The sequence below is a fragment of the Myxine glutinosa genome, chromosome 8 (assembly GCF_964187855.1).
Source record: "Myxine glutinosa chromosome 8, kmMyxGlut1.1, whole genome shotgun sequence".
In the NCBI taxonomy this organism is placed as follows: domain Eukaryota; kingdom Metazoa; phylum Chordata; class Myxini; order Myxiniformes; family Myxinidae; genus Myxine; species Myxine glutinosa.
The window spans coordinates 94,419,169-94,445,670 of NC_136268.1; the positions used below are offsets into that span (position 1 = coordinate 94,419,169).

At 44.3% G+C, this 26,502-nt stretch overlaps 1 protein-coding gene across 6 annotated transcripts in view; it reads right to left on the bottom strand.

Moving 5' to 3' along the window:
* DSN1 (DSN1 component of MIS12 kinetochore complex) overlaps window positions 1-26,502 on the bottom strand; it is a 149,054-nt gene that overhangs the window by 25,206 nt on the left and 97,346 nt on the right. For all 6 annotated transcript variants that reach the window (XM_068124867.2, XM_068124865.2, XM_068124869.2 and 3 more), the window contains 3 exons: window positions 23,682-23,760; window positions 3,378-3,452; window positions 991-1,062 (listed from right to left, as the gene is read on the bottom strand). In XM_068124867.2, coding sequence (XP_067980968.2) covers window positions 991-1,062; window positions 3,378-3,452; window positions 23,682-23,760 — 226 coding nt within the window. The remainder of the gene's footprint in view (window positions 1-990; window positions 1,063-3,377; window positions 3,453-23,681; window positions 23,761-26,502) is intronic.

Genomic DNA, 26,502 nt, shown 5'->3' on the forward strand with positions numbered 1-26,502 from the left:
GGCCATTATACACAGCAAATGTACATGCATTATTCGGCCACTATACACAGTAAATGTACACATATTAGGGCATTATACACAGTAAATGTACATGCATTATTAGGCCACTATACACAGTAAATGTACACATATTAGGCCATTATACACAATAAATGTACATGCATTATTAGGCCACTATACACAGTAAATGTACACATATTAGGCCATTATACACAGTAAATATACATGCATTATTAGGCCACTATACACAGTAAATGTACACATATTAGGCCATTATACACAGTAAATGTACATGCATTATTAGGCCACTATACACAGTAAATGTACACATATTAGGCCATTATACACAGTAAATGTACATGCATTATTAGGCCACTATACACAGAAAATGTACACATATTAGGCCACTGTGCACAGAAAATGTACATGCATTATTCGGCCACTGTACACAGAAAATGTACACATATTAGGCCATTATGCACAGAAAATGAACATGCATTATTAGGCCACTGTACTCAGAAAATGTACACATATTAGGCCATTATACACAGTAAATGTACATGCATTATTAGGCCACTATACACAGAAAATGTACACATATTAGGCCATTATGCACAGAAAATGTACACATATTAGGCCACTGTGCACAGAAAATGTACATGCATTATTCGGCCACTATACACAGTAAATGAACACATATTAGGCCATTGTACATAAATGTACATGCATTATTAGGCCCCTGTACACGGAAAATAGATTGCGAATATTTCAACAAAAGAGGGGTGAAAATGTCACCTTATGGCATTATTAATTTGCGTTTTTCTACAATGGGTTTTGAAAGGAACGATGTAGGAATCGTTACACAAACTGCGATTCAGCGAACATAATGCTTATGTTGTGGACTTCAAATTGGAGCTCTTACAACACAAATTTCATGACAAGATAAATTACAGCAGAATGAGTAGAGGTTTGTGCCCATCGCATGCTCACCTCACTTCTGGCAAAGACCTCTGCTTTTGCTTCCTGAGCAGATCGTCCCAGGCAGAAGACACTCGCATCAAACTAAAGAACAGCATCAAAATCCAGGAAATTAGCATCATCCGTTACGTCATCATGTGAATGTACAATACAATTGTCTGCGTATTGGAGAGATCTATCAGCATTTTCCAGCAAGCACATAGGAGGGAGGCAAACAAAGTGTAAACTCGTGATCAAAGAGCAAATATCCTAAATAGACAATTGACCTGATGCCACATGACAATTGACCTGATGCCACATGACAATTGACCTGATGCCACATGACAATTGACCAGATGCCACATGACAATTTACCTGATGCCACATGACAATTGACCTGATGCCACATGACAATTGACCTGATGCCACATGAGAATTGACCTGATGCCACATGAGAATTGACCTGGTGCCACATGACAATTGACCTGATGCCACATGACAATTGACCTGATGCCATATGACAATTGACCTGATGCCCCATGACAATTGACCTGATGCCACATGACAATTGACCTGATGCCACATGACAATTGACCTGATGCCACATGACAATTTATCTAATGCCACAAGACAATTGACCTGATGCCACATGACAATTGACCTGATGCCACATGAGAATTGACCTGGTGCCACATGACAATTGACCTGGTGCCACATGACAATTGACCTGATTCCACATGACAATTGACCTGATGCCACATGACAATTGACCTGATGCCACATGACAATAGACCTGATGCCACATGACAATAGACCTGATGCCACATGACAATTGACCTGATTCCACATGACAATTGACCTGATTCCACATGAGAATTGACCTGGTGCCACATGACAATTGACCTGGTGCCACATGACAATTGACCTGATGCCACATGACAATTGACCTGATTCCACATGACAATTGACCTGATGCCACATGACAATTGACCTGATGCCACATGACAATAGACCTGATGCCACATGACAATTGACCTGATTCCACATGACAATTGACCTGATTCCACATGACAATTGACCTGATGCCACATGACAATTGACCTGATGCCACATGACAATTGACCTGATGCCACAAGACAATAGACCTGATGCCACATGACAATTGACCTGATGCCACATGACAATTGACCTGATGCCACATGACAATTGACCTGCTGCCACATGACAATTGACCTGATGCCACATGACAATTGACCTGATGCCACATGACAATTGACCTGATGCCACATGACAATTGACCTGATTCCACATGACAATTGACCTGATTCCACATGACAATTGACCTGATGCCACAAGACAATTGACCTGATGCCACAAGACAATTGACCTGATGCCGCAAGACAATTGACCTGATGCCACAAGACAATTGACCTGATGCCACAAGACAATTGACCTGATGCCACAAGACAATTGACCTGATGCCACATGACAATTGACCTGATGCCACAAGACAATTGACCTGATGCCACATGACAATTGACCTGATGCCACATGACAATTGACCTGATGCCACAAGACAATAGACCTGATGCCACATGACAATAGACCTGATGCCACATGACAATTGACCTGATTCCACATGACAATTGACCTGATGCCACATGACAATTGACCTGATGCCAATGGAACATCTTTCATTCTCACCATACCGGGCAGGAGTGCAAACAATTTTCAAAGTATCCTTCACAAGTGAAGTGCAAAACACATCGAGATAACATCGTCATCTCAACGTCTTTGAATCCCCTGCACATCCATTGGGCCAATTAGCCTTAACATTTGAGATGGTTCGGCAGTCATGAGGAATATTAGCAAATGCTTTCAGTCGAACAAGGTAAGCTCCGAGGCAGATGCCAACGTCATGGTTGAAATGGCTCGAGGGAGAGCCTTCGCTGGTTTAATAGCCATTTAGAAACCAATTGAGATCCTTCAATTACCAGGGTTTTGGTTGTATATTAACCTAAAGCAATGGAAACCTATTACAGGGTCAATGACAATGGCATAAAAAAGTTTTGTTGCCCTTGTGAACAAGTGCTTTTGGCTGCAGGCCAAGGAAATCGCGGGGTGATTAGGAGCAGTGTCACGTGCTATAGGCCGCGGTTTTGTACGTGCTCAGTGAATTAGTGCGTTGAATGTGTTCGTCGCCATGTCATCGATGGCATCCTTCAACCCGTCACCCACAAACAAACATCATCATTTGCAACTCTGTGCCAGTCATCATGCGCTCTGATTTGGATCCATTGTAAAGGTTAAATCTGCTTTCCCTTCATCTTCTACTATGTGGAATCTCTACATTAATGAAGCAAACACGATTACGAATAATTAAAAACAACAACAACAAAAAAAATCCCATGACTACATACTTGAGGATGTCGGCTTTCATCTTCACCGATCCTTCATCGTCAGGATTTACATTGGCCAGGATATCTTCCTTCAGGCTAATGGTCGAGGAAAAACAATACCGGCATGAACTCAAACAACAGAACTGTTAAACTTGGATTTTACCCACATTGTTTTTCCATTCACACACCCCCTCCACTTTCACAACATTCATTCGTACTCCCACACCACCCCGTCACTTTTACAATCTCCAGTCATATTGCTCCACCTTTCTCCAGGCAAGTTTTTTTTTTTTTTTTGTAAACAAGATGGAGGCTCGTGAAAGAGCTAACATTAATCACACACAAAAAAAAATCGAACAGACACATAAAACATATAATAAGGGGAGCAGTAGACAAGATGTGGAGAGAAGGGGAAGCACACAGACAACATTTGAGAGCAGGGACATCGGGAGATGTGTGGGATGGAGAGGGCTTGGGGGGAGGAGGCGTGGGAAGGGAGAGGTATAAAACACATGGACACTGCAAGGACTTCCAGGAAAGAAGTTGGTATTTAAAAAAAAAAGTGGATCTGGTGGAAAAAAGTGGAAAAAAAGTTTCCGCATCTTTTTAGGGCCAAGCATGTTGGTGTTGCCTGTATAACCGATTTTGGGGCCATCAAACAATTCAAATTTGTGAAATCTCGAGAAAATAAAAGGAAAATAAATGTAGGCCTTATCTGTGCACAAGTGATGCAGCACTATGACTACAAAGACTGTGACTATCCGATGGGCGAGGAAACAGATAAACGTACAGATGCATGAGTTCTTTTTTTGGGGTTTCCATTTCCCAATGGAACATCGATTGTTATTTTTCTGGCTATTTATTATTATCATTATTAATTATTATTGTTATGGACGATTTTTGTTCGACCAATAGCATCTGAAAGGCGATAAACATCAAATTTTGTAGCAAAATCAGAATCACACATTCTCACTCAAGCTTTTGGGTCTCACTATTTGCCATGATCTTTCCTGGGAAAACCACATTTCAAATCTGGCCTCCAAAGCCAGTCGCCGACTGGCCATCCTCCGTCGTGCGAAGTCCTTCCTTGGCACACCTGAGCTCCTCACCACATACAAGGCTTTCATCCGCAGCTCTATGGAATACTGCTCTCCCCTCTGGGCTGGTGCTCCTGCCTCACACCTAGCTCGTCTTCACGCTGTTGAAACCAAAGCGTTCAGAATCATTGGAATCTCCCGCGATGAAGCTAACTCCAAGGGCCTTTCACTCACTCACCGCAGGCAGGTTGGTGGTCTTTCCGTCTTCTACCGACTCCTCTCTGGCCTTGCCCCCCCAGCTCTCTCTGGGCTCTGTCCCCCAAATATTCCTCCAGGTCGCACAAGATCTGCCTGCAACCCTCTTATGGTTAAACTGCCAAAATCAAGACTTTCTGCTCACCTTCACTCCTCTTTTCTCCCGCCTCTGGAACAAACTCCCTCACTCTCTTCAATCCCACTCCACCCTCCAGGTCTTTAAAACAGCTGTTCACCACCATCTCTTATCCTCACCCATCCAAAACCTTGATCTTTTCTACCCCCGCTAATTTCGGTCCCCTTGTGTTTTATACCTCTCCCCCCCCCCCCCCCCCATCCCCTTCCCACGCCTCCTGCCCCCAAGCCCTCTCCCTCCCACACTTCTCCCTGCTCTCAAATGTTGTGGTTGTGTGCTTCCCCTTCTCTCCCCATCTTGTCTTCCGCTCCCTCTTTTTGTATATTTTGTTTGTCTGGTTGATTTGTTTGTGAAATAAATGTTAGCTCTTTCACGAGCCTCGATTCAGTATACAAAAAAAAAAAAAAAAAAAAAAAAAATAGATAACGTTCTGAATAGAGGTCGACCGATATGGGTTTTTCAAGGGCAGATGCCGATATTTAGAGAGCAGGTGAGATGATAACCGATATAATGCCGATATATGCATCTGATTAGACAATTTAACAATAAAAATGGAAATCACACAAAATTGGTGAACTTAAATTAACAAAGTTTTGTAACACAACATATTATTCAGTCAAAAACACAGAAAAGTATCGTGCAGGACATTTATACAACAAGAACAGGCATTTTAAGGCCATTTTCCCTGCAAGAGCGGGGTTAGCCTTGCGGTCCCCATGACAATGTTCTCCATTTTGCCCTATTTTCTGCATCTCTCCCTGTTAACCCCCTTGCCCGCATTTCTTCTTCCACCATCTTTAGCCAAGTCTTTCTCGGTCTTCCCCGTCCTCTACTTCCTTCTACATTCATTTTCATCACTCTTCTCAACCAGTCACTTTCATCCTTCCTCAACACATGACCAAACCATCTCAACCTGTTCCTCTTCACAGCATCCATCACAGGCTCTATTCCCATCATCTTATAAACAGCAGTATTTCTTTCCAGTTAGTCAGCTAGTCCTCATAGTTTAAAATTACAGATTGTATAAAACCAATGTAAAAAAGCTGGGAAAAACATATTTTGAAATATTGAGAATATTATCAAGGGAGATGCAAAGCGCCCTTCTCCCTTTATATGGGATCGTTTCTCTGTATGCAGCTTTAACATGGGGACTGAAAATTAGTTTCTCGGCTTCTACTGGAAGAAATCGGCTGTAAATTTCAGAAGTAAATACATTGTACGTCGAGGTAGCATGATCAAATTGGCGTCCCTTCATATGAACTTTTCTAGAGCATTACTTGGTTCCTCCTCAGAACACAAGGGTAGTTCAGCATGCGCACGAGATTTTTTGAATGTCCCTTCTTTTCTATTGTTCGACATTTTCTCCAAGCTATGGAATGTCCCTTTTCTATACTTTGCCACATGGCACATACCCTTATATAAAGGGGCCTTTTCTATGCCCCTGGAATTTTTCCCTAGATATCGGCTTATCATGGCATTTTTCCCGAGATATTGGCTTATCATGGCATTTTTCCCGAGATATTGGCTTATCATGGCATTTTTCCCGAGATATTGGCTTATCATGGCATTTTTCCCGAGATATTGGCTTATCATGGCATTTTTCCAAGGCCACTTTTAATAACAAAAAATAATGATAATAGCATAATATTAATGTTTTACAAAGCAATATCCCCCTCCCCAAGTGGTTTTTGTGACATGCAATATTGCCCCAGACACCCTTACGGAAGGAAATGTTATTATAGGGAATTAAAAAATCGTAAACCACAAATAAGTATGATTACCTTTTTAAAGACTACATTTATAGACTACATTTATAGGGCTTTGGAAAACCGTTGTTTAATCATCCAAACCACATTCTTCAGATTAACTTAGGGCTATGATCACAAATGCAATTCATGAAATTACCCAGCAGCAACTGGGGAATGTTTTCAATAAGCGGGGAAATCAGATTCAACTGTGTATTATGAAAGAGAGCAGTTTTGTTGAAGCCTAAAAAATTGAACAATATAAAGTACATACTTGATGAATTAAACTTTCATGTCCCATTTGTAGTTTGTTTCTATCATGTATAAATCAAAAGTTGTAAAAGTTCAAAATTGCACAAGGACTTTATGGACACCCGATATCACTGTCACTTATTTCTTAAATTGGAAAAGGTTTGTGTTTACACATTGATGATGATGCACCTTGGGGTGACTGAGAAGAATTTTCACAAGCTAGATAAAGTTGACCTTTTGAAGATCGATCTGACCTTTCACCTTTGAACTCGCTGATGCACCTTGGATGTCCTGACGCCGTTTTGTAAATAGTCAAATTTGGAATTCAAAATGCAAGCCTTCGTTATTGAACTCAAAATAACATCTAGTTATTATCGTTTTTCTGTATTGCCACCAATGATGTTGGCTGCGCCTCAGCATCACTTGTGCCACAACCGGTAGCATCTCGTAATTCGACACAGGGTATATAAATAATGGCTTCCCGTGTTGCAAATCACCAATTAGAACTCACGCTGGTTGAAATCAAAACAAATGCCATCACAAAACTCCATGAGGAGGCTGCAGCTCCTGCTATTACGTCATTAAGGGTCATTAAGCCACGTCTCAACTTGCAAGCTTGCACCACGCCTGCATGGTGCCGTCAGCATGTATATTCACCCAAGTGGTGCAGGAACCAGGCCACAACCAGGAAATAATGACAATGATCATAAAAACAACAATACAAATAATGATAATATAAACTAACAATAATAGAATCCTGGCAGTCAAGAAGAGCAAAGCTCATGCTACAATGCATGAACACAATAGTATCAATCCCATATACCAATTGGGTTTACATCTCAAACAACCTCGGGTTCTTGCTCTTCGGTAGTAGTTTTCACATCCAGGATGGGGTCATTTGTGGAACAAGTGGGCACCCCCCCCTTCCGGGCTGGAGTAACCTTTTTTTGTATATATATTCAAGGCTCGTGGAAGAGCTAGTACTAGTACACTGAACGCATCAGGAAACAGCAGGACAAAAGGAACAGCAGAGCTGAGGGCCAAGACAGAGTTAGGAGGACAAACAATGGGTGTGGTGAGGAATGGGGGCAGGAGAGGATGCATGGTGTGGACAAGATGGAAACAGAAGATAAATCTCAGGAGGGAAAACTGGAACTTTGGAAGGAAGAGGGATTGGGTGGGGTGGGGGTCAACAAGGGTCGAAAAGATATGGTTTTGGATTGGGGATAATCTGAAATGGTGGTGGGTGAACAGCTGCCTTGAAGACCTGGCGGGAGGATTGTGATTGAAGAGAATGTGGAAGTTGGTTCCACAGTTGGGGAAAAAGAGCAACGAATGAGTGCATGTGAGCAGTGATCCTGGATTTAGGTAGATTCACCAGAAGGGGGTTGATGGTGGGCTGTGTGCACCCTGCATAAACCTGGCGGGCAAAGCATGGAAAGAACAGAATGGACGAGGCAGAAGACAGAGACCACCACCCTGGCTGTGATGGTGACGTGATAGGCCCGTAGACTCAGTTTCATCGCGGGTGATTCCAATAATCTTGAAGGTTTTGGTCTCTATAGCATCAAGCTGAGCAAGGTGTGAGGCATTGGAGCCATCCCAGAGGGGAGAGTAGCACTCCATCCTGCTGGATGAAGGCCTTGTAGGTGGATAGGAGCAGGGACGTTGAGAGCCAGCACGGGCCCCGGAGCAAAGATCCACTCCCCCCCACCCTCTTCCCCACTAATTCTCTCTCTTTTGTAACTTTTCAAAATAACTTTATTTAATGAAGATCCAAAATGAGAACAGCAACAAGCTCATAAACAAAGCAAAATCACAGCTCAGAGGCCTTTTTAGCTCACAACACGTGTCAAAAAGTAAATAATAAAATAACAAATCTATTATATATATTTTTGAAGTTTGTGTCTGTGCGTCAGCGGCTGCTTTCGGTACTGCTTTTCAATTTCTAGCCTGGGTTCGAGTCTTGGCACAAATATAAACTGTCATTCTGGTGTTTTACAGAATTGGATATTCATAAATGTGTGTGCCGTCCCTCCGATGGACGTTAAACGGATGTCCCATCACCGACTTTAGTTGGTGAACAGCTTGCAAATAGTTTTTTTGAAAAAAAACTTGCAAATTTTTTTGCAAAAAATCCCACGGTATCCTTCGGGAAGTCAGCAAGCTATTGCCTGAACGCTGGGCAAATTACAAATTCCTGCCCAAACCTTAGTTGAATGTCACGTCTAACCAGCTGGTTCTTGAAAGAATTGAACCCAGCTTCCGCTGGCCAACCAAGAATGTGGGACTGCAAACAAAGCATAACGTCTTTCACCGGCCATGACTCTTCAATCATATCACGATGAGGAAGTGAAGACGAGCCGACGAGGTGTTTCATTGTACAGTTAAAAGGACCAGACTAGGGGTTCGGGTCAGGGCAGCGACCCTCTGACCCCTACGACCCTCTCCCCCCTTCTCATCGTCCCTTGATAGGAGTTAAGGTGTGCCAAGGAAAGACTTTGTATGATGAAAGAAGTCCCGTCGGCGGTTGGCTTTGGAGGCCACCTCGAAATGTGGTTTTCCCAAGAAAGTCCAAGCTTATCGGAGCTCAGGCTCGCACGTGCTGGAGTGTCAATTCTGGAGTTTCGGGGACATCCACGTCTGATTCATGACAGTGAGATTCAGAATGCATTAGCTTGACACCCAGATAAATACCATTACAAGCACAACTAGCTCCAATACTTTTGCCAATTCCAACAACACATTATTATGTACAGTTGTGGCCAAAAATATTGGCACCCTTGTACTTTAAAAAATAACTCACAATTTTCTCTAAAAATAAGTTGAAATTGACAAAAGTATTTCATCTCCAAAATTCTTTATTTCACTGTTAATATTACAGAACCTTTGTTTTTGATTCAGAACTTAATATATCCGTTTAAATCAGTAAATTAAAATAAATGGCATCGACAAAATTATTGACACCCTCGACTTAATATTTGGTAGCACAGACTATATATCCTCCCTGGATGATAATTAGCATAAGCTAATTAGCATAAGAAATAATTAGTTATTAGAAATATTTAATTAACATAACAACTTGTTAGCATAACTGAAGAGATGGGATGAATCTGTGAATAAGAGAGAGGAGGTGTATGTGGAAGAATTCCCAGGCTAAGTTAATATCGGGGGTGGTAGATATAGGAGAGCAGTCCTGAAGTGAGATGGCTGCTTGCAGTCCCTGCCAATCTGCCTGAGTGAACTGCCAGACCTGCCGGTGCTGAGGCTGTTCTCTGAGAATGGCCAGAAGATGTTGACCTTCACAAGCACATGATAAGATGAACCAATTGCAGCAGAGGAAGAGCAAGACACGTTGGTGGGGAAGTTGGTCAACCAAATCCAGAATGAAAGATTTGCCATTGACAGATATCTGTCAGAAGTCTGCAGATTGTCAATCCCATAGAGTCACAGAAGTCCTTTGCTGAAGTGCATGCCTGGTGAGAGAAGTATCAACACCCAGACAATTTTCATGGTGACTATTGAAATCACAACATATGAGGAAGAGAGAGTTTAGATGATTGGTTAAAAGTTGGTCCATGTTATCTGAGAGAGATGTAAATGAATTCCTCACCGTTTGAAGGACGGTAAAACACACAGCCAAACTAGAGGTGGGAGTGAAATGGAAGTCACAGCCAGAGGTACTTCTGGGGTTTAGGAGGTGTAAGAGGACTAAAAGGACAGTGACAAATGTAATGACTGGTGTACAATGTGATTCCGCCACCAGGACTGGATTGAGGTCTGCCAACCGGAAGATGGTAGCCAGTGAGAGACACAAAGGAGTCAGGGACATTCTGTCGGAGGAAGGATTCTGTTAAACATATGATGTCTGGTTTATCAGCAGCGGCCTGGATTGTAAGATGTCAGGTTGGAGTGGAGGCTTCGGATGTTTGAGGTTCCCACAGTTATGGACAGGGGAGGCAGAGCAGCTGGTGGGGTGCAGGAATGTGGATGGGGCGAGAGGAAGCTGGGAGGGTGTGGGGCATGGGCAGGAGGGGCAGGGAGGAGGGGACCAGGGAGGGTCAGGGGTTCGGGGCAAAGTTGGGAGGATGTGGGTTAGAGGGAAGCCGGGAGGGTGCAGGTGGAGGGGGAGCTGGGAGGGTACAATAAATTATTTGATTAATGATCAAGACCTGTCATGTTACTCATTTGGTTCCATTGTGCAATTATAATCTAAATTAACCCATTTGGAAGATTATGAGAATCCATGATTTAAAAAAGTGGTTTAATAAAATTAGTATTGTTAATTCAGTTTGCTGTGTGTTCTCAAGACACCACACCATGCGAACTGAAGGTGCAGAGAGCACGACAGTTATATGTGGTTAAGTCAGTAGAAGGATGGATTTTAGAACTCACTCTTGTTGAAGATTGTTGGTTGGTTATTTTATATGCCAAAAATATAAAGAAGAGGAAGAAGAACACTCCATCAGGTATGGGATTAATGAGGAAAATATGAAAGCATTGTTAGCCACAAAATTTGACATGAAAAATGGAGGATAATCAATCTCAAGGAAGTGTTACAACACACTAAAATACACAATTTGGTGTCTGTCCATCTGACTGTCTGACAATTTTTGATCACAGAACATTTGGTCGTTACTTATCCAATCTCAACCAAACTTGACAGGGAGACTAAGAGTCACATGTTGGAGGTTGCAGGGATTTAACTTCCACCCCACCCCAAGAGGGTTTCCCCCGCAAAGGGGGTTGCGTGTTGAAGTGGATATCCGTGTTAAGATAGCTTTACCGTGGCGAATTTTTCCAAGGCCGCTTCGAAAAACAAAAATAACAACAACACTAAATATAATAGCATAATATTTATGTTATTACAAAACAATGATCAACACTACTAATATCCCGTCTCCCCAAGGGATTTTTCCTCCTTGAAAAAAGGGCGTGTTAACGTGTACAAACATCTTATCGTGCAGTTTTGGTGGGAGCACGCCCTACCAAAAGCAAAAAATCTTATAAACTACAAACACATTTGACTACTTTTTGAAAGTCACTCCTGCTGTTTAACACTAAACTGAAAGGGAGGAAACCCGGGGTGTGTTCAGTTACAAAGCAGCTATCTAACGCTCACTCAACGGTGTGAGCTTGGCCTGTGGTGGAGCTTTTCCATAAAAAAAAAATCTCATAAAAGACAAGAACATAACCGAAGAAGAGCACAGGCAATATGAGTAAAGGAATTAAAGTAATTTCCCTCGTTTAAGACAGAGGAGGAAGAAGAAAAAAGACTTGGAAATTTAACCAAGCCTTTTCCTACATTTTCAAACACACTGGTACACTCTACAAAATAACTCAGGTGTTCTTTCATATTATTTCAAAAATGTAAAGAAACAAACAAACAAGTGGTCATATACTGGTAGTTGCTAAATCACTCGCTGCAACCTTGCCCTTTGGATCTCAAAAACAACATACTGCTAGTTTTTGATTGGTGAACAAATTTACTGACCCAATATGCAAATTATGTTCAAATTTCAAGTCAACCGGATGAAAATCGAAGATTTCATGTGACCTTGATCTTTTCATCTCAAAAAACCATTGGCTTTGAGCCTTTCTCGACGAGGTGGTTAAGTTTTGTGAAGATCGGTTCTATTTCGCAAGTAAAAAGGGTAAACAATGAAATAAAAATAAACAACCAAATGGTGTTGCATTGGCCTGTAAAAGCCTATTGGGACCATACTGTAAGCAATGTCCTTGGAGAGAAAAACTCCAGGGTTCAATCAATTCAAATTCTTCACCGGTTGTGCCTTTATCTTGACCCGCGATCTTCCAACATCCAAAACCTGTGCACATGATATTGCACGAGCGAACCAAGGTGGCAGAGTGGCTAAAGCCACATCCATCTGGCAAAAGTGCTACTGCCGCTGGGTCCTGGCCTTCGGCAGAATGGCCGAGAGAAACAGTTTATCCAAAGCTCCCTTCTCCTTTACAGCCCATTTGCAAGCCTCGAGAGATTAGTCTGGAAAGGGCACGGTGGCAAAACAACCAGTAATAGAGGAAAGCTCAAAAGGTTTGACTTTTGGCGACAATGGACAAAAGAAAGGACACCCAACTGGCACATACACAAGTAGCCAGAAAATCCTGGGACACAGCTGGTTCATGGCAAAAGGATACACCCCTACCACATTTATGGAATAATGTGGCTCCACCAGTTCATGCACAAAAGGTAGTTACATATATAGAAAACAAGGAAGTTGTTGCAATAAAGGTTGAGTATATTGAAGTTAAAATCTAACTGGAGATTAAACGAGAATGGCATTCAGTAGAGAGCATACCTCCGCCTGGTTGGCCATATCACTCAATGGTGAAGAATCACTTAAAAAATTCTACGAGCCAGATCGGATCTTCACAAAAACTGAATCGATTCTTCCTTCTCACACACACAACCTGTCCATCAAGTTTCATCCAAATCCATCCATAACTTTTTGAGATATCCTGCAATGTATCGTTTTTGTCCCTATCTCCCAAATGGTGAAGAATCACTTAAAAAAATTCTACTTGCTGGATCCTAATCCGGATCTTCCCCCAAAATCTAATCATTTCGTCCTTGTCACATACGCTACATCTCTGCCAAACATCGTCTGAATCCGTCCACAACTTTGAGATATTTTGTTCACAAACGGACAGACAGACAGACAGGGGTGAAAATATAACCTCAGTCCACCTCTGGTGGCGGAGGTAATAAACTACAGCGAAGTCGATGGCTCGCCATCACACATCCCCACGCTTCCCACCGAAAGCGAAGTGGAAAGACCTCAAAGTTTGACCAAGAATGACACAACATCAAATTTTGAATTAAAAAAGAAAATCTTCTGCGTTGACCCCTTTGACCCAAAGTCCACCACCCCATGGGGCATGAACCAGGTGTCAAATCCAAAGAATTGTTACATATTTCATGTGTCCCCCAATGTTCATTGCACATACAAAGTTAAATTTTAAAATGTGTAAAAAGGCGCCAGTAATTGCATTTTTTGGTATTTGACGTATTGACCCCACCCCAGAGGGCAGGGCCAAAATGATACTTTTCCTGGACCTTCTTGCCATGTAGTGATTACAACTACCACGTTTGGTGAATTTTTTTGCACAATTGTTTTCATAGACTGTGTGACGGATGGATAGACAGACAGAGCCGATTAAAATATCCCACACACCCCCGTTTTAAAAATGCACTGGGATAACAAGCAGAGACAACTTGAGCTGCATTAAAGACATGATTTATCAAGGTGAAGACAAAGATCATACATATATGGGAAGGGGGTTCAGATATGAAGTCCTCATTTTATTTCAAGAAGTGCAAAAAACTGACAAAAATGGCATGCTTACACTACTCAACATAGTCCCTGAGGAGTACACCTTTGGCACCTGTCTATCCATGATGTGAAGGCTGCAGAAAACCTTTCTTCAGGGATATGTAGAGCCCACTGATAAATCAATGATGCCAACTCCGACTTGGAGTATATATAGGTTGCAACCCCAAAGGCAGTCATTCATTTTTTTGGAGAAAAACAAACAAACAAAAGTCACTGGGTGCAAGGTCTGGTGAATATGGTGGATGAGGGATCGGTTCCATGTCTCAGGCTATTCTCAGAGAGCTGCCTCAGCGCCAGCGAGTCCGACAGTTCACTCAGGAAGGAATGCAAGCAGCCATCTCGGTTCAGGACTGGTCTCCTATATATAATGCTCCTGATATTAATTCAACCTGGGAATTCTTCCACAGAAACCTGCTAACTATTATACACAGATTCATCCCATCACATCTTCAGTTATCATACCCTTCCTGCCCATGGTACACTGAATCCTGAAGTGAGGCAGTTTCCTTGAAACAACTTGCCTTCTCTTCCTGGAAAGCAAAGACAACCAAAGGCAATCTCAGGGCATTCCACAAAACCCACAACAAGTGTGAGTTCACTCTCAGGACAGCCAGAAAATAACATGTGTCCAATCTCAAAAATGAACTTTCAAACTTGTCTCCCTCCTTTAAAACCTGATTGGCACCTTGTGCAAGTCTGTCTCTGGTGTATGCTCCCCTTGCATCAGCTGACTCCGCTTGTGAGAAGGTCGAATACCTCAATTCTGTGCTTTCTTCCAAATATTGTGCCCTCCAACCCCTTGCCTTCTGTACCCATCCTACCCAGTCATATCCAACTGCTCAGACTGTCCTAAAAATGTGCTCTGCTGCTCTGGCACATTCTTTCTCTGTTATTTTTACCCAAGTCATTTGCCCTGGGTCATCTTCCATCTGCTTGGACATCAGCCAGCATCACTGCATTACATAAACTAGGTGCAAACACTGATCCCCTCAACTACAGACCGATCAGATTACTTCCAATCATCAGCAAAGTCATGGAATCTATCATCGTAGTTGATATTAAATCCTTCCTTTTCTCCAACAACCTCATCTGAGATCACCAATTTGGATTCAGATCAGGCAACTCTACATTGGACCATTGGACATGCTGCTTCTACTCACCCAACAATGGAGCAGTCTCTCAAGACCTGTCCCATGCTTTTGATGGTCTGGCATCCTGCCTTACTCTCCAAACGAACTCTCTGCCTATGGCATCCAAGGCTGGCTTCACACGTGGCTTATTGACATTCTCTACTCTTGTAGCTAATGTGTGGCTCAACGGAATCCTTTCATCTCATCTCCCTGTCAAGGCTGGAGAGCCCCAAGGCAGTGTTCTGGACTCAGTCCTATTCCTGATTTCATTAATGATCTCTCTGACTCTCCGGAAAATCCCCTTCATATATTTGCTGATGATGCCACCCTCTGCCGTGACATCCTTCATCGTTCAGGCAGCAGCATCTTCCCTCTCTTCAGACCATGAAAAAAAAAAAATCACAAGATGGTCAATCATTTGGAATACGTCTTTCAATCCTGACAAATCTCACACTCTCTCTCCAAAATGACCATCTGGCAACCCTCCCCTTCCCCCCATAAATCTACTTTCTCAACATTCCTTTTGAGGAAGTTCAATCATTCAAACTCCTGGGTCTCCCCATCAGCCATGATCTTTCTTGGCAAACCACATTTCAAAGTTGACCTCCAAAGTCAGCCGCTGACTGGGCATCCTTGGCACACCTAAACTCCCATCCACCTATAAGGCCTTCAATCAGATTGATGAAGTACTGATCTCCCCTCTGGGCTGGTTCATCTGCCTCACATCTGGCTCAGATTGACCTTCAGGATCATTGGAACCTCCCATGCTTAATGGGTCTATCACTTTGCCATCACAGATAGGGTGGTGGTCTCTGTGTCTTCGATGACCTATTTTCGGGCCTTGCACCCCCTGCTCTTTCAACCTGGTCCTCCAGGTCTTGCAACCCCTGGTCCTCCAGCAACCCCTTCTGGTGAAACTCCCAAAATCCAGGATCACTGCTTTTTTGCCATTTCCCCCCCCCCCCCGCCCTTTCTCCATTCTCATTCATTCGTTTATTCATTCATTCATTATCGACACACTGTAACCAGCTGACGATAACTGTCTAAACTCAAATGCAAAAAACTGAATGATAACGTGTTGTCTCGTGCAAGCAGAAAGCAGCCATTTGAATGTACATGAACACACTGCATGTACGCTGTCGTGCATGACACACTACGTTCACGTACTCTGCCGTGTATGACACACTATGTTACGTAGGTTGAATGATGCAGGAAACATGCCATGTATAATGCGTGACATTGTTGTCACTTCACATTTGCACATTCTGGAATTATGAATAAGGAGACCTTCATATTTGAAAGTATATAAATTGGCGGTCTTCTTCTTTCAAATACAGCGCATGGCTGTGGGCTAGCATCATTGGCTGAGGGCATGGCTGTGGGCTAGCATCATTGGCTGAGGGCATGGCTGTGGGCTAGCATCATTGGCCGAGGGAATGGCTGTGGGCTAGCATCATTGGCCGAGGGCATGGCTGTGGGCTTGCATCATTGGCCGAGGGAATGGCTGTGGGCTAGCATCATTGGCCGAGGGCCTGGCTGTGGGCTAGCATCATTGGCTGAGGGCATGGCTGTGGGCTAGCATCATTGGCTGAGGGCATGGCTGTGGGCTAGCATCATTGGCTGAGGGCATGGCTGTGGGCTAGCATCATTGGCTGAGGGCATGGCTGTGGGCTAGCATCATTGGCTGAGGGCATGGCTGTGGGCTAGCATCATTGGCTGAGGGCATGGCTGTGGGCTAGCATCATTGGCCGAGGGCATGGCTGTGGGCTAGCATCATTGGCTGAGGGCATGGCTGTGGGCTAACATCATTGGCCGAGGGCATGGCTGTGGGCTAGCATCATTGGCTGAGGGCCTGGCTGTGGGCTAGCATCATTGGCTGAGGGCATGGCTGTGGGCTAGCATCATTGGCTGAGGGCATGGCTGTGGGCTAGCATCATTGGCTGAGGGCATGGCTGTGGGCTAGCATCATTGGCCGAGGGAATGGCTGTGGGCTAGCATCATTGGCCGAGGGAATGGCTGTGGGCTAGCATCATTGGCCGAGGGCATGGCTGTGGGCTAGCATCATTGGCCGAGGGCATGGCTGTGGGCTAGCATCATTGGCCGAGGGCATGGCTGTGGGCTAGCATCATTGGCCGAGGGCATGGCTGTGGGCTAACATCATTGGCCGAGGGCATGGCTGTGGGCTAACATCATTGGCCGAGGGAATGGCTGTGGGCTAGCATCATTGGCCGAGGGCATGGCTGTGGGCTAGCATCATTGGCCGAGGGCATGGCTGTGGGCTAGCATCATTGGCCGAGGGCATGGCTGTGGGCTAGCATCATTGGCCGAGGGCATGGCTGTGGGCTAGCATCATTGGCCGAGGGCATGGCTGTGGGCTAGCATCATTGGCCGAGGGCATGGCTGTGGGCTAGCATCATTGGCCGAGGGCATGGCTGTGGGCTAGCATCATTGGCTGAGGGCATGGCTGTGGGCTAGCATCATTGGCTGAGGGCATGGCTGTGGGCTAGCATCATTGGCTGAGGGCATGGATGTGGGCTAACATCATTGGCCGAGGGAATGGCTGTGGGCTAGCATCATTGGCCGAGGGCATGGCTGTGGGCTAGCATCATTGGCCGAGGGCATGGCTGTGGGCTAACATCATTGGCTGAGGGCATGGCTGTGGGCTAACATCATTGGCCGAGGGAATGGCTGTGGGCTAGCATCATTGGCCGAGGGCATGGCTGTGGGCTAGCATCATTGGCTGAGGGCATGGCTGTGGGCTCGCATCATTGGCTGAGGGCATGGCTGTGGGCTAGCATCATTGGCCGAGGGCATGGCTGTGGGCTTGCATCATTGGCTGAGGGCATGGCTGTGGGCTCGCATCATTGGCTGAGGGCATGGCTGTGGGCTAGCATCATTGGCCGAGGGCATGGCTGTGGGCTTGCATCATTGGCTGAGGGCATGGCTGTGGGCTCACATCATTGGCTGAGGGCATGGCTGTGGGCTCGCATCATTGGCTGAGGGCATGGCTGTGGGCTCGCATCATTGGCCGAGGGCATGGCTGTGGGCTAGCATCATTGGCCGAGGGCATGGCTGTGGGCTAGCATCATTGGCTGAGGGCATGGCTGTGGGCTAGCATCATTGGCCGAGGGCATGGCTGTGGGCTAGCATCATTGGCCGAGGGCATGGCTGTGGGCTAGCATCATTGGCCGAGGGCATGGCTGTGGGCTAGCATCATTGGCCGAGGGCATGGCTGTGGGCTAGCATCATTGGCCGAGGGCATGGCTGTGGGCTAGCATCATTGGCCGAGGGCATGGCTGTGGGCTAGCATCATTGGCCGAGGGCATGGCTGTGGGCTAGCATCATTGGCCGAGGGCATGGCTGTGGGCTAGCATCATTGGCCGAGGGCATGGCTGTGGGCTAGCATCATTGGCCGAGGGCATGGCTGTGGGCTAGCATCATTGGCCGAGGGCATGGCTGTGGGCTAGCATCATTGGCCGAGGGCATGGCTGTGGGCTAGCATCATTGGCCGAGGGCATGGCTGTGGGCTAGCATCATTGGCCGAGGGCATGGCTGTGGGCTAGCATCATTGGCCGAGGGCATGGCTGTGGGCTAGCATCATTGGCTGAGGGCATGGCTGTGGGCTAGCATCATTGGCCGAGGGCATGGCTGTGGGCTAGCATCATTGGCCGAGGGCATGGCTGTGGGCTAGCATCATTGGCTGAGGGCATGGGTGTGCCACTGATGCAATGCCCTCCGCAGTTTGCGCCAATAATTTGTAATTTGTTCAGGGTGCCAGCGACAGCTCACGTACTCTTTGTGAAGGACACTGTGGGATCTTAAACGTCCACCAACTAATGTCGGCAGATGGAATGCCGAGTCCAACATCCATTCGAGGGTCGTCACACACATTGCTGAATCAATCACCCTGCCTTCGAAACACCGGGATGACAGTTTATAACTGGGCTGAGATGCGAACCCAGGGTAGACAGCTTAGAGGCGAGTGTGTACATCTACATCCTACGAGACCTTAGATTGCCCGTAAAACTGTTTGTGCAGTCATTCAAATCACAATTCTAAGGCCACATAAAAGGCAAATTAACTGCATTAAATTAATTAAATTAACAAAGACATTGTCTACAGGACAGGCAGATACACAAGACAACTTGAGTTGTACAATGCCAATCTTCTGTGAAATAAGTTTCAGGGCCAAAATCGCAAAACAAATTTGATTTCAGAAGCAAGAAAATAGATAAATAAACTAATAGAGAATAATGAATGAATGATCGTTATAAGGCCATTTTCCCCGCTAGAGCGGAGGTTAGCCTTGCGGGTCCCATGACAATCATGGTTCCCTGTTTGAGGCAATGTTTTTATGGCCGGATGCCCTTCCTGACGCCAACCCTGAGTCGCCTCTTACGATGCACAGGGATACATTGTGCCTATTCTAAATCGGGGTACACACCGGGATCATTCATCCCAGCAAGCTGGTACTCAATTTGCCGACCTCGGAAGGATGACAGGCTGAGTCAACCCCCCTGGCGTTAATTCAGCGATCGACTGGGATTCGAACCCAGGATCCCAAGCCGGCACCCTAACCGCTAAGCCAACACCAGGCTAAATAAACTAATAGAGAGATAAATAATTATATAAAATAGATGGATGAAAGATAGATAAATAAATAAAAGGAAACAGTAGAGAAATAAAATAGAAATATAATAAAGATGCACATCAGCAGATTGCAGCAGACAATCAAAAATGTTTCCTCTTACATAATCTCAGAAACAAAGATTTTGTTCATAAGCAGTGAGCTTCGAGGAGGACATGGTCCACTGGTCCAGGCGTGGGTCTCAGGAGACGCACCGCAAACGGGCCTCAAGTGTGGCAATCTGAAGCAATCTAGTGCGACTGGTCCAGGGGATAAATTGAGAAAAGCAAAACCCTCATGGCATGCCACTCAACTCGGTAATAAAATGGCCCGTTTTGCAGCGTCAAAACCGATTGCCTGAGAGCGCCATTGCTGAACTTCAGCAAACGGATCCCAGAGCAGTGGCGCCATTTTACACGAGAGTTAATATCACAGAGCAAATGCTTCGTACAGCAGAGCTGTGCAGAGCAAACAAGCATCCTATCTCTCCATGTCGAATGGCTCCTCTTTCTCCCAGATCACTTACCAAACAACACTACTCAAATCTCCCCCTCACACCACACATCTCCTCTCCACTCCAGCATTCTTCCACCCTTCCCCCAAGGGGACTGGAGTCTAATAAATTTCATTCCTTGGAGGAATGCGGTGCCTATAAACCGGGCGGGAAAGACAACTCTGTATTAAAGCAAATTCCAGTGCGCCAAGCGCGAGTGACTGTTTCTCGGTGCCTCTCGAGAGTGTGCAGAAAACGGATTAGGGCCGCGGCAAACAACATTTACTCAGCAGCGTGCTGACCTCGGAGACGGATTTCCATTGCGAGCTTCCAGAATTTAATATACCGGCTCCATAAAACTCAGGCCTGCTCCCTTGAGAACATAAATCATGGGATTCCAGGTTAACCCCCCTAACCCCCACCCCATTTAATTTGTTTTTTATTTATTTATTTCCCCAAACTTGTGCAATATTTTTTTATTTTTCAACTTTGTATTTTGAGAACTTTTAAGTAAGCATGAAACCACGGAAATTGATACTATTAATATGTTACATCAAGTGGCTCGGTGGTGGAGTCAGTAAAGCTCGCTGCATTGCCAATCACTGATGTGGGTTTGATTTCCGAGGCTATTCAGCAGATATTCCGCACCATGTGATCGTGATGACCTATCTAGGATCGGTTTTTGCCACACAATCGTTCACAACTTATGGTGAATGCCCCATTCCACTGAAAACAGAACAGAGGAATCCACCATTTCACAATCGCTCACCACCACCACCAACATAGGCAAACACGGAGCCACCGATAGAATTTCATAATACCACTGTGACTGGCAGCACATCTCACTGTTGGGTTATAGCCATCAAACAGGGCTGCCGTGCACGGCACTCAAAAAGGTGCGAAACAGAACGGGAATCTCGAGTCCTGGATTTATATGGCGGCTTGAAGATGAAAGGGTCACCATTCTCATTCATATTTTGGAGATCATGATGGATTGATTGTACAATTTCAGGTAACAATGCAGGAAATAAGAGTTACCACCTCCTTTGGATACCAACTGTGTTCAACGAGGAAACCCCAATAAATTAAACTTTACATTAATGAAGCAAAATGAATGAATTCTAAGATTCTACAAGTTCACCGTGTCACGAGTGAAGTAGTGCATTCAATAAGTCAATATCAATGGAATGAAAACAACCTGAAAATGGTATTTCCACAGAGTTTGGACGTCTCCCAGTAACATATGGCACTGATAATACTGCTGGTGTGGACAGCGGTGAATAAGAACAAGCAATAAGCAGCGATGGAAGAAACAGCGCAAGGACGTTTGGAAAAATTCACAAAGCCGTGCATGCCACGATTGCCACGTTCCACACCTTTCTCCTCATCATTTCCCAAAGAACGTTGCCTCCTGAGCATCATGTAGTATTTTCTCATAAAAAGAATCATACATACGTTTCCATTATAGGGTTTTGTAGCACGATGATGTATGTTGCAGAAGCATGAAAGCTCTGATACAGACGATATTACATACATGTTCTCCGATGTACCATACTCTTTTAGAGAGCATCTCTGCCCCATCATCTAATATTTTAATCTAACTATTACTCCCTCCCCTAAACATAACAGTACTTTACATGGGGGTTACAAGGACAGGAGACAATTAACAAATCAATACAATACATGGGATTTGAAACAGGAATCCCACAGCATCTTAAAATGTGCTCAAACGCCAAACAGGTCAACCATGTAGTATCTCATCGGTTTGGATTCGGGAAGAGTTGTGGATGCGATATAGACTAAAAGAAGCTTCAGAAACTAATTTGGCACTGACAAAAACAAAAATAAAACCAAGACATCACTGACCTACAAAAAAATACGTTTTTGTCAGCCTCAAGGGTTATCCTACCGAGTTGGTGACCAGTGGTCTGAAACCTGATGAACACGTCAAACAGTGACCGAAAAGCAATTTCACATGAAGGAGGACAACATTTCCCAGCAAATATTTAAAGTATAACTGCATTTCCGACCAACTCGAACAAAATGAGGAACAACTATTGATGCCTCGACGAGTCAATTTCATGCTACATAAGTGTTAATGGCCGTTTGTATAATATGCTGATACTCAGCTGGAATAACAAAACAACCATGATTGCTTTGGGATATTTAGATAGATTTTGTTTAGTGTAGTAAGATTTGAAACATTTCTCCATTCTCATGTGTGTGTGTGTGTGTGTGTGTGTGCCAGATGTCTTTCATTTTTGAGTGGTGCAAAACAAGTGAATATTCAACCGAGCCTGGTGTTGGCTTAGCGGTTAGGGTGCCGGCTTGGGATCCCGGTCGATCGCTGAATTAACGCCAGGGGGGTTGACTCAGCCTGTCATCCTTCCGAGGTCGGCAAATTGAGTACCAGCTTGCTGGGATGAATGATCCCGGTGTGTACCCCGATTCAGAATAGACACACCGTATCCCTGCGCATCGTAAGAGCATGACCAAGGGTTGGCGTCAGGAAGGGCATCCAGCCATAAAAACATTGCCTCAAACAGGGAACCATGATTGTCATGGGGCCCGCAAGGCTAACCCCCGCTCTAGCGGGGGAAAATGGCCTTAAAAACGATCATTCATATTCATTCATTCATTCAACCGAGAGGAAAGAAAGAGGAGTTGCTTAACCAAGGCGAGCATTGTCAATTATTCATACTTTTATAAAACTATCAGTACTATGGTGTGTCTTGTCCACCATTAAACGACGCTGGAGTGACCTGTGAGAGACATCTGGCCATTGTGCTGGTGCGAGGCAAAGACAAGAACTAGCTCTCAATATGAAAACCGAGGATCTCAAAATGAGCTGTCAGACTCCATGGCACATCTGAGAGATTTGGGGCACCCTCGCATAATAAAAATGCACTTACAGCGATTAGGCTGTACTTTACATTGCTGATGGATCCCACCATTTCAAAGTTATTCACAAGATGTGTCTGCACATCCTGCAGATGACAAGCGTGTACATCGTTGGGCTTTTTCAGATCAAGGCAAGAACCAACTCGTTTGCTCATTGCAAAAGACCAAAATGTGTCCTGGGATGAGTGAGCTTGAGAGTTGAGCATAGTGTGCGGTACATTATTTGTTTAATACAAGTCAATTTCAATTATTGTAAAGAGGAAAAGGGTCAAGGCAGCTGAAAAAGCAAAAAAACATGAAGTTTTGGCTGTCGCTAGTCATATACGCAACTATTTGATTGTTTGACTCTTATTAATCAATTCCAAGTTATGAAAAAGACCGATCGACCCTTTACCTCTCTTTCTGTTCCACACTGGAGACGAGTAAACCTTCTTCGTCCATGGTTGCCAGGTTCTTCACCATTATCTGCATCGCTGTGGTCAAATACATAGCAGGGGAAATCAGCACAAACATCCTGGGTACCCCAACACTCTCAAATCCATGTTTTAATGTAATGTCCCTTTCCTCAGGTTTTCAACTGATTTATTAAAATAAGTAGAACAACGAGGGTTATTTCAAGCGTTTCCCAGAAAGGAACATGTGGATTAAAGAACAGGAATTTCCAATACATTTCAATACAATCTATTCAGTGAAAGAATGCGTTCACGCTCTCCAAAGATGGGAAGCAAAGAATGGAAGGGGTGGGGAGGGTGGCAAACCCGTGCCAATTTGCAGCAAAGTTCGATGCATTTCTAGCAATGGCAAAATTGGATTTTTCTGCAAGTACAGAAAGCAGAGACGACTAAGGCTTGTGGAGCTATTTGGCCGAACAACAAATGCCAGCTGGGCTTCTTGGTGGCGACTCATGCAGAAACAGCCTTTGGGAACAATAGGAGCTCTGTTTCAAATGAGGCATCGGCCCATTGCTTGATGGTGTCTAAACATGCACGGAGAATGAGGCAGGACTTACGACCGAAAGACAAAAACAGCCAAAGGAAATGATCATCGCTCGTTTCAAACATGCTCAACTCAGCTCAGCAGTTTTCTCTTCTGCCCTCACACTTATAAATAGATGAGCTGGTCGTATCAACATGACAATTACACTATCGACCTCTTTACTTAAATTTTCTAAAACACACACACACGCACACACAAACAAACGACACATAAACAAATGACAAACGACACACACAGATTTAACAAACATAAATAATTAGAGATTATAAATTAGTTCAGTAATGTTGTGCCAAAAGCTACAAAACTTCAGCAAAGCATCGACTGCATCAATTAGCATATTGTCAGTGAAAAAAAAATTAAGCGATGCATAATTATTACAGCTTGCTGCTGCTTCTGCAAATACAAAAATGGAACCAAATTGAAACCTGAATTTTGTAGTTTTTCCTTCACCTCAAAGGAGTTCCCAGAACACTGGTCATTTTCACCCTTCAAACCTAAAGAACACTATCCTGGAAAGAAAACAGATCGTACCACTTCTCCTTCTCTTACCACACGACCCAAACTTCAGATTTACTACTTTACATTTATTTTGCCTTTCATCTGAACCAAGTGCACAAGTTATTCATTGTGCAATTAACTACAGTCGAGTAGCACTCTAACTTACCACACAGTACGATATATCCCATTTGTGATGGACAGCGGAATGTGCTCGCAGGAATGCGGAGGCTCGGAAACCGACAAGCGCACGACCTTGTAGAAAAAGAGCCCGAAAGAAGCATACACCCTGAGACGCGAAGACAATGCACTTTGACAGTAGCGAGCTCCTCGCCCATCATGAAGGAACGCCGGGAAATGCTTGCCAAGGCCATGATGTGATCAAAACGTCAAACAAGTCAAAGTAATGCCATATTCACGATGAGATGAAAATGGTCAATTCAATATTCCCTAGGTATGGCTAAGCTTGGACCTGGCCCTCAATTTCTTAACCCCCACGAGAGTGGAAATAAAAAGAATGATTGTCAAAATATCTGCTGCAGACGGAGAGGGAAAACTGTGCCATCAGCCCTTTGTAAGTGCAAGTAGTCAGCAATTGCATGCAAGCAATGCATAGGTAGTCTGTATCAGTTTGTACTCCATTCAAAATAATGATTTTAACCTAGATGATCCATATAACAGTGAATTAAATGCTCAAGTTTGTACAATTTACAAAGCACTTACTCTTCGGGGAGAGCCAACCCCAAAAATGCAAATTACACTTCCGTTTAAAACACGCGAGCCTTAATGAAAGTTACACTTATGTGCCTGCGGGCATTTTGTTGGCATCAACCATGTTCAATTTCTGTGACAAAGTACAGCTGAGGCAAGGTCATTTGGTCATACAATTGTACTTAAAACAGTGTATACCCTGCACGTAGCTCAATCACAAAGCAAAAATACCCTGCGGACAAAACTCGGTTAGTTACTAATGCTTTACCTGCTCATACAATCACTTTCACAGGAAATTGCTGAGTTAACCTATTCACTCAATTACCTATGGGAAATAAAACTCACTGCATCGATATTCATGCTTTATCCACATAATGAAACAGTGCTACATGGAAAAGGTTTTTAGAAACTTCTCAAGAAAAATACATATTTATGAAAATGTAGCTTTGAAAATGCAAGGGACATGGATTTTAGTTTCAAAATAAACAATATCCAACTGAACTGAAGTATCAGTAGTTTTCCAACTGAAGGCAATCTCAGTTCCTTCCACCAAGCTCGAAACTGGTAGTGTGTGTCTACCCTCAGGAGTGCCAGGATGCATGATCTCTCCACAATCAAGATTGAACTCTCAAACCTGTCTCCTTCCTCCAAATCCTGGTGGCGTCTGGTCAAATCCGTTTCTGGTGTTTGTTCCCCCTCCATCCCCTCCCTTACCTCAAATGGCTACACAGTTGACACCGCACGTGACAAAGCCGAATGCCTCAACTCTGTGTTTGCCTCAAAATCTTGTGTCCCAAACCCATCTCTCTCTGTTCCCACCTTTCCCAGTCGAACCCAACTGCTCCTGGACTCTGTGTCCTTCTCTCCTGACAAGGTGAAGTTTAAAAAAATCAAACCTCGACTCTGATTCTGCAACTGGACCAGACGGCATCAGCCCACGGGTCCTAAAATCCTGCTCTGCCGCTCTATCTCACCCTCTCTCTGTTCTTTTCACCCTCTCTTTTGCTCAAGGT